Raw genomic sequence first — 8952 nt, 5'->3', positions numbered from 1 at the left:
CTCACCAAATGAAAGTTATGAAGCTAGAAGGAAAAAAGAGAGACCGCAGGTGGAGTACAGGTACGGGAGATACAGGCTGCCAACCTCACTCAACAATAAAGCCCATGGGGCGAGTATCATACGGAGTAACCCCTTGAGATGCACATCAACCAAATAACTGCTGCAGCAAATGTGCGTCTGGCAATTCTAAGAATAGTTTTTCGACATCTAAGCAAAGAGTAATTTTGGACACGGTGCACCATGTACGTCAGGCCAATACTGGAGTACGCATCACCAGTATGGAACCCACAAACGGTCAAACATACATGAGGAGAGGTTAAGGGAATTCAACCTGATGACACTGAAGGACAGGAGGGATATAACGACATACAAAATACTGAATAGAATTGACAATGTGAACAAGGACAGCCTATTTCAGATATGGGAAATAGGAACACGAGAGCACAGCTGGAAGTTGAAAAATCACACGAGTCATAAAGATGTTGGGAAGTATTTATGTAGCCTTAGAGATGTTAGATGAGGTACGGTAAGGCTCTTTGAGCAGGGACAGCGCTGTATAACCCTTGTGGTTTAGCGCTTCTTTTTTATTATAATAATTTGAGCAGGGAAAGATTGGCCCATTGGCGAGTAGCAATGATGCTGGGCCAAAAGCTGTGAATTGACCCCTGCAACCACACAGGTGAGTACACACATACACACAAACTCTCCCCCCCCCACCTCCATACACACAATGTATATTATAATTTATTGATGTCAGCAGTCATCTTAGCACAGTATACTGTATCAGTCACCGCTGACACATACAAACAGTAGACCAACTACTGGGTGTTGCCACTGTGATCAACTTGGTCTGATCTGCTTTTAAACACTAAATTCTTTGCAAAAAAAAAAAAAATCTTAATAGCCATCTACCGAGCGTTCCAAAAAACATTAAAGTACTTTGATAGATAATATTTCTGACCAACTTAGTTACAGTCCCAGTAGATGTCTGTCGGGTCACCAACTGGACCAGACCCGGGACAGAACAGTCCCGGCGAACCACATTACTACTGATAGATGTCCATAAATAACAAAAAAAGGCACAATACCGTGACTGGAACGATACACAAATAACCCGCACATAAGAGAGAGAAGCTTACGACGACGGTCCAAGTCGGACCGAAACGTCGTCGTAAGCTCCTCTCTTCTATGTGCGGGTTATTTATGAAAAGATGTCCATTACAATAAACTTCCATTTCACAATCAACTCAATGATAAGATTTTGGCAGCACTGTTCCAAATTATTATTATCCGGTTAAACCCGCATTCCAGACCCATAATAAAAATATATTTTTTGGAATCCTCTAACTAAAGATAAACCTTGAAGCATAAAGATCCTGTTGCATCTCTTCTGTACTTAAATGTAGTGTGTCAGTTCACGTGTTCCAGTTGCAGTAGAGTATATAGGAAGCACTTTCTGGAGTTTTAATACTGGATACTCTAAACATTTTAGACTCTTAGGCTGTAGCACCACTAACCTGAATTTACTGCCATCGCAGTAATCAGATAATATTCGAAGATAATTTTTAAGTTTTAGCTGGAGAATAGAGCAGTTTGGATTCAAGAGTTTTTGTGAGCTTTTATGTTGAGCAAATTAAGCCCCAACTTAGTAATGATGGTAGAATTACCGACAAAATGCAACTAATGTGGAATTTCATTGTGGCAACGTTTCGCCTTACGGGAGATCCTGGAGGGAGAAATGTTGCCACAATAAAACGTCGCATTAGTTTTTATGTCCTTTTACCTAATGAACCTAAACTTTTTGACAATGATGGTGCTGTAGTTTGACCACTTTTTTTTTTTTTTTTTTTTTTTTTTTTTTCATCATTCATTGTTTGTACTGGTGAGTAACCGACCTGCGACACAAGACATAACATTAAATCATTAAATCTATTTTCTTTAATCCCTTTTACATCTTTTGATAATTAAGGTAATTGTTCCTATATTCAAGACACATCGCTGGCAGGAAAGTTTCCAGAGAATAAATGCTAATGATAATGATTATATTTTTATTAAAAGATTATAAATATTCAGAACAATAAATACTGTAAGACTAAGAAGGTATATAGTCTTTCTGGAGACAGATCATACAACATAAATTTAACGTATGCAGATTTCATTGTACTTAGCATTATTCCGCAATCCAGGTCTTGCACAGCAATAGTTTAAATCAGCATTTTAAAACATTTTTGCGCCTAGCGTACTACTGTTCTTTCCTTTTAAGGAAAAATGAAGTTTGGTGCCCCTCAAATATACAGTGGAACCTCGGTACTCGAACTTATTTCATTCCAGAAGGCTGTTCGAGTGCCGATCTGTTGAGTATCGAACGATTTACCATAAAGAATAATGTAAATTTGATTAATGCGTTTCAGACCCCCAAAAATACACTTACAGCGACTTTGCGGTGTATTATCGTATGGTATTTATGATCGTATTCTCGTGTTCTTGGTCTCATTTGATAGAATGAAAGATATATTACAGAAATAGAGGTAATTTTGAATGATTTACAGACCAAAAATACCTTGAAATTGAGCTTAGATTAGCGGAAATGTTTGATTTTTGCTGATGTCCAAGAGTAAACAAATCACGTCACGCGTCCAATACACGTCAACTGGTGGGTCTAATATGTTTTCACAAATGCACTGATATTATTTATACCATTTTTCCAATAATGCAGTAGTCTGCATAAAAGTAAATCTTCTATTTTTTTTTTTTTTGTGAACAAAAATTCAAAATGGAAACAAGCGTAATATAAGAGGGGTCCGAAGTGGGAGGAGCCATAGGAGAGAGGGAGGGGCCAGCAGAAGTGGCTAGTATCTGTCTTGATAGCCGGATACTTGCAGTGGCGTGAATACAATGTTGAGTAATTATGCTAATATTAGTAATAAAGGTTATCTATCACATTTACTCCAACTTGATATCAGAAACACGATAGATAACATGGAAGCACAATAAAGAGGCCGACATTAATAAAAGGCATATTATATGGAGACGTGGAGGCAGTGTTTACATCAGGACACACACGCTAACCAATTTTCTTTTTGGTTGACTGTTATCACTAATCTTTTAGGCCCCATGGTGACTTATACAAATATTTAAAAAACACCCAAAAATGCAAAGAAACACTAAATAATTTACAGTGAAGTTCAGAGGAGTTTTAGACTGAGCGACAGCTGCAGGGAGACTGACGTATATGACTTAAGAAATCGTAATGACACGATTGCAAATAAACCATACCCCCGGCCGGGATTGAACCCGCGGTCATAGAGTCTCAAAACTCCAGCCCGTCGCGCCGAGCAAACGGTCGACTACCGACCGATCTTTTTACCAAAGCATTCGAGTACCGAATTGTTCGAGTACAGAGCTGTTCGAGTACCGAGGTTCCACTGTATATCACATTAAATGTGAATCCTGCAAACACCTCTGTGGCTTTTAATGCTCCCTGCTAGCTCAAAGTTCATTTTTAAAAAAATCTTCTGCTTAGCATTAATCAGCATATTATGCAAAAGGACACAAGTGCAACTAATGTGACATTTTATTGTGGCAACGTTTCGCTCTCCAGGAGCTTTGTCACGCCGTTACGGCTTGACAAAGCTCCAGGGGAGCGAAACGTTGCCACAATAAAATGTCACATTAGTTGCACTTGTGTCCTTTTACTTTACATATTGTCGGTAATTCTACCAACATTATTACAATCAGCATATTAATCCTCTGTATTGTAAAAGCGTTCACTAGATGGTAGTACCACCTAGGTTGGGAAACACTAGTTTAATGGTTGACTCCCTTGTTGGATAATCATACTTAAAAACTTATTGGCGGATGCATGACTCTGGAATGGGGGGGACGCATGTGCCTTATGAGTAAAAACGGTCTGCTCATCACTGAAGATAATCCTACATTTGGGTCCTTCCTGCAGGTTGGTGGGGAGACAGGAGCGTTGACAATCCTTAAGTGATTTGAAATTGGGCTGGAGACCCTCTAACCCACAACCACCGTAGACGAAACAATCACACTGGTCACTCTCTGGGTCGTAGAAGTACCTGCGAAGGGTATAACATGCGTCACTATTAGGAAATTTGCTTATTCGTTGATGAAAAGAACTTTAGCTTGTAAATAATTCAACACTGTATAGCATAGGTTAGTACCAGTACCACCACCACTACTATTATTACTAATAATTAATAATAATAAATAACAGTAAATGAAAGATACATAGAGATAAGAAGCCTCTATTACAATAAGGCTTCACTCAGATTTTCGTCAAGTTATATAGAGAACACAGCACTTCTTAAAATGACCAACAGCTAGGTGCTGAGAAATGGTGGGTTGGATGACAGAAGTGTAAATCGGATCCGATTATTATTATAATCAAAAAGAAGCGCTAAGCCACAAGGACTATACAGCGCTGCAGGGCAGGAAGGAAGTGAGGGCATCAGGTGGCAAAAGGGAGATGGATGAGCAACAGGTTACGGATAACAGCGGGGCAGTGGATGGTGAAAGGGTAAAGGGCAGCAAGAGACTGAACCAGAAAGGGCTGGGGGGAGTGCGAAAAGTATCATCAGAGTTTGTGGAGTAAATCAGTCGTTGTCAAGAAGTCAATGAGAGAGTCAGGATTAAAGGAGGGTCCATCAGCAAGAAGGGAAGGTAAAGAGAGAGTAGTAGAACGAAGACGACGTTGGAGGTAAATTCTGCGTGCTCGTTGATAGAGAGGGCAGTCTAACAGAATGTGGCTAATCGATACTGGAACTTGACACTGCTCACAGAGAGGAACAGGGTGCCTCTCCATGAGATACCCATGAGTAAGACGAGTGTGGCCAATGCGAAGGCGGGAGAGAGTGGTCTCCCAACTTCGGCACTGATGACAAGAAGACGGCCAGTAACCTATGCTCGGTTTAATAGAATGAAGTTTGTTACCGAGCAGAGTTGACCAACGTTGTTGCCAACGGGTGCGAAGGTGGGTAGCTATTGCAGCAAAATAGTCCAGAAATGGAACACCTCGATAGGAAATTGGTAGGTCATATACTGCTGACCGCGCAGCAGTGTCTGCCTGTTCATTGCCCTGTACGTCGACATGACCAGGGACCCAACAAAAAACAATATCTTTATGTTTGGTAGAGATACGGCATAGCCAAAGTTGGATACGGAGAACTAGGGGATGAGATGTATCAAATTTTCATATAGCCTGTAGAGCACTAAGGGAGTCTGAGACTACTACAAATGATGACACAGGCATAGATGCGATACGAATAAGTGCTGCAAGAATGGCATACAGTTCAGCAGTAAAAATGCTAGCTGAAGATAGTAAATGCCCTCGTACGACGCTGTCCGGAAACACTGCTGCGAATCCGACGCCGTCTGAAGACTTAGAGCCATCTGTGTACACAGCGGTGGCATGAGAATGGGAGTGGAAGTGATCAAGAAAAAGAGAGCGGGAAGCCACCGTAGGCAGTTGAGCTTTCGAGCAAGGGAGTGAGAAAGAACAGACCCGAACAGCTGGAACTTCCCAGGGGGGTAGGGAAAAGTGAGATGCTACATGAACATATAAAGGTGGTAACTGAAGGGAAGACAAGAGTGAATGTAGGCGAAGAGAAAAGGGACGGAGCAAACAGGGGCGGCGAACGAATAAAGAATGTCTACTAATATCGGTGACCATTCTATAAATGGAAGGATTGTGTAGATCGTGAGAGCGTACATAGTAGCGAAGGCAATGGGCATCACGGCGATCAGACAAGGATGGAACATTTGCTTCTGTATAGAGGCTCTCAACAGGGGAAGAGCGAAAAGCACCAAGGCACAAACGTAAGCCTTGGTGATGGATAGAGTTAAGGCTAGAGAGAGTAGCAGGAGAGGCCGCGGAATAAATCTGGTCACCATAATCGAGTTTCGATAAAACGAGGGCTGAATGTAGGCGAAGCAGAGTTCGACGATCAGCTCCCCAGGAAAGATGAGCAAGGGTTTTAAGAAGGTTTAGCCGGCTGTGACAAGTTGCCTTCAGAGAGGTAATGTGAGGTTTCCAGGTTAACCGACGGTCAAAGAGAAGGCCTAGAAACCTGACTATCACGTTCGGGGATACGGGAGCCATAGAGATACAAAGGATGATCGGAGATAACAGAGCGTCTAGTGAAAGTAATTTGGTGAGTTTTGGTACTTGAAAATTTAAACCCATGTGTGGTGGCCCAAGTGGAAACACGGTCGACCGCATGCTGGAGAGAAACTGCAATAAGGTGACAGTCAGCGCCTGTACAAGCAATAGCGAAGTCATCAACATAGAGTGATGACCAAATATTGGGTGGAAGAACAGAGGCCAAATCATTTATAGCAAGGAGAAAAAGTGTTGTGCTTAGAACACATCCCTGAGGGACACAAATCGGATCCGAATTGCTGCGAGTGTTATACTATTCTATAATATTTGGGACACGCGTTTCTGAGAGGATGAAGGTTCCATGGTTTTGTTTAGTGGTCTCTGAGACCTGGATGATGGCAGCCATGAGGCACTTTTATTCTAAGCTAACGAGGCACTTCCGCCTGTTGGTGTCACTGTCATGCAGGATTAGGTGAACATAAGATATTATAAGGAGTGGCGGTACTCTATATAATCTGAAGTTCTTACTCAGCGAAGATCCACTGTTTAAAATTTTGTTCTGCCTAAGTAACTTTCATTTACTATTTTTTATACAATAATATTAGTGTCGCAAAAAATATATTTATGTTAATCTGGATAAATCACTGCCTATAATTCACCATCCGTAAGTAATATTACACAATTCGTGACTAAAAAAAATATTATAATAAAAAAGAAGGGCTAAACCACAAGGGCTGTGACTAAAAAAAAAATCTGGTTTCTTGTGAGATACAACAAGTTTTGATATAAGGAATCTAATAGCAGTTCCAGTTCCTATTACAGAATCCTTCACCAGGTGCAATTATTAATAATTATTATAACCCATATGAATTAGTGTTTTCCAAATAATAAGGGTAATACCGGATTTATGGTACGGGAGGCAGCCAGTCACTACGCTACGAGTACTGTCGTAGCGTAGTGGTTTAAATCTTTATTCTGGTGAAGATATATATTCATGTATAAGTTTTATTAACTCATACATTATACTTTAGTATAATTGATATTTTTCTCACTGCAGTTTCTCTTTACAAATGGAACATTTACTCTTATGTGGTGTTATGTGCCGTTGGGTTGCCTCTCACACAGACTGACTACACTATGTTACAGGCTAAGATTAGCAGACGGTGGATAGAACCTCCACTTCTTACGCTGAAAGACTTACAAGGGATTATGGCTTCATGAAATACATTTATGTTAAAATGATTACCTTGGGAAAGCTCCCCTACATTCTCCAGGCTCTGGTCTCACTAAACACAGATGGTGACGATCTGCATGGCCAGCAGCTGGTTCGCTCCCTGGGGAGCCTCCGAGGAGAGATTGGCTGGAACCTCCAGCTTGATGAGGAAGAGGTTGATGTGTTCCTTGGAATCCTTGCCCAACCCCGGTTTGTTCGCGATCAGGTTGTTGCGTTCCTTGGAATCCTTGCCCAATCCCGGTTTGCTCACGACTGGGTTGAGTTATTCCTGTGATTCCTGGAGCAAGCTCAGTTTGTTGACGGCTAGGAGATAGAGTTCCTACGAATGCTTGACTACTCAAAGGATGTAAACTAGGATTAACCTGTGGTGGGATTACTTGGACACTTTCCATTTGTTCACGACGAGCAGTCTCTAGAGTTCCTGAAAATCCGTTATTTCCAGTCTGTTGCTGACGATTAGGCTGTTGGGTTACCAGACCTAATTGGCTGTTGATGGATGGTTGAAAATTAGACTGTGCAAATGATATTCCTTGACCATTCCCGAACTGTTGAAGACGCTGAGGTTGTGGGGCTGTGAAGGATATTTGACTATTACCAGTTGGAGTAAAATTTGGTTGCCTAATCACTGTGGATACCTGTCCTGACTGCCGATTCTCTTTTTGTCTAATGAGCTGGGGAAGAAAGAAAGGTCTTTGAGCAGAACCTGACACAACCTGGGAATAATCTTGAGGTAGGCGGACAATAAATCTTTTATTGCTAGGGTTGTCATTCTCCCGGGAGTTATCAGAGGGTCGACGTATCTGCCTGAACGGCTGTATAAGCTGCATATCTACGAGCCCCAGCAGCGTCCCCAGGAGGACGCCAATGATCGTCACCGACACTCTCATCTGAAGAAAAAGAATAATCAACATTTTGTTTGTCTTCAACTCCTACTTATTTTTGTTTACGTAGCTAAATTTACAGGCTAAGAGATCTTATCCCACCTAAACTCATTTCAATACCCAAACCAATCTTAGGATTACACTCTTAACAGTAGGCTAACACCTAGGTACCTATTTGTTGTTAGATGAGCAGGGACAGCCAGGGTGTAGTGAATCGCCAATACTCACACTGCACAAACGTAGGGTAACATCCGGCAGTGGGAGAAAACGGAATAAAATACCGACAAAATGACAAACACAAATGATGTATAATGCAATCCTGCATTATACTGCTTCGACTCGACCCCTGCAACCACATATAGGCGAGTACTGCATTCACGTATTTTTTCCGGTTGGGTTAAAAGAAATTCTTACTATTTAAATCACTTTCACTGGTACGGTGTATTAACGAGCCATTCGAAGTGTCACCGAGGCGTCGGCGCAGTTTCCTCCATAACTACGCCTAAAAATGTAGCACTTGTACGCAGGTCTGGACTGCAATGCTAAGATATATTACCAGAGAGACGAAGTTGGCAGAGACATGCAAAGATGATAGCATAGTGACGAAGATTATGGTTAGACAGGAAGAAGAGGGAGTTAAGAAAGGTTGTGACTTGACCACTTAAGATTAGATTTTTTAGATTTTTGCCACCGAAGTGGCTAGTTTATTGTGCACC

General features: G+C 41.5%; 1 protein-coding gene across 1 annotated transcript; it reads right to left on the bottom strand.

Moving 5' to 3' along the window:
- Positions 1 to 2034: 2034 nt before the first annotated feature.
- On the bottom strand, positions 2035 to 8355 carry LOC138851906 (uncharacterized). Its single transcript, XM_070081438.1, has 2 exons — positions 7368 to 8355; positions 2035 to 4079 (listed from the first exon to the last, which is right to left on the bottom strand). Exons 1-2 carry the CDS (start codon positions 8264 to 8266, stop codon positions 3803 to 3805), a joined length of 1176 nt encoding a protein of 391 aa, XP_069937539.1. The 5' UTR covers positions 8267 to 8355; the 3' UTR covers positions 2035 to 3802.
- Between the last annotated feature and the right edge of the window lie 597 nt (positions 8356 to 8952).

Source organism: Cherax quadricarinatus, unplaced genomic scaffold, assembly GCF_038502225.1.
Source record: "Cherax quadricarinatus isolate ZL_2023a unplaced genomic scaffold, ASM3850222v1 Contig2731, whole genome shotgun sequence".
Taxonomy (NCBI): Eukaryota; Metazoa; Arthropoda; class Malacostraca; order Decapoda; family Parastacidae; genus Cherax; species Cherax quadricarinatus.
This window is presented reverse-complemented; position numbering and strand designations above follow the sequence as displayed.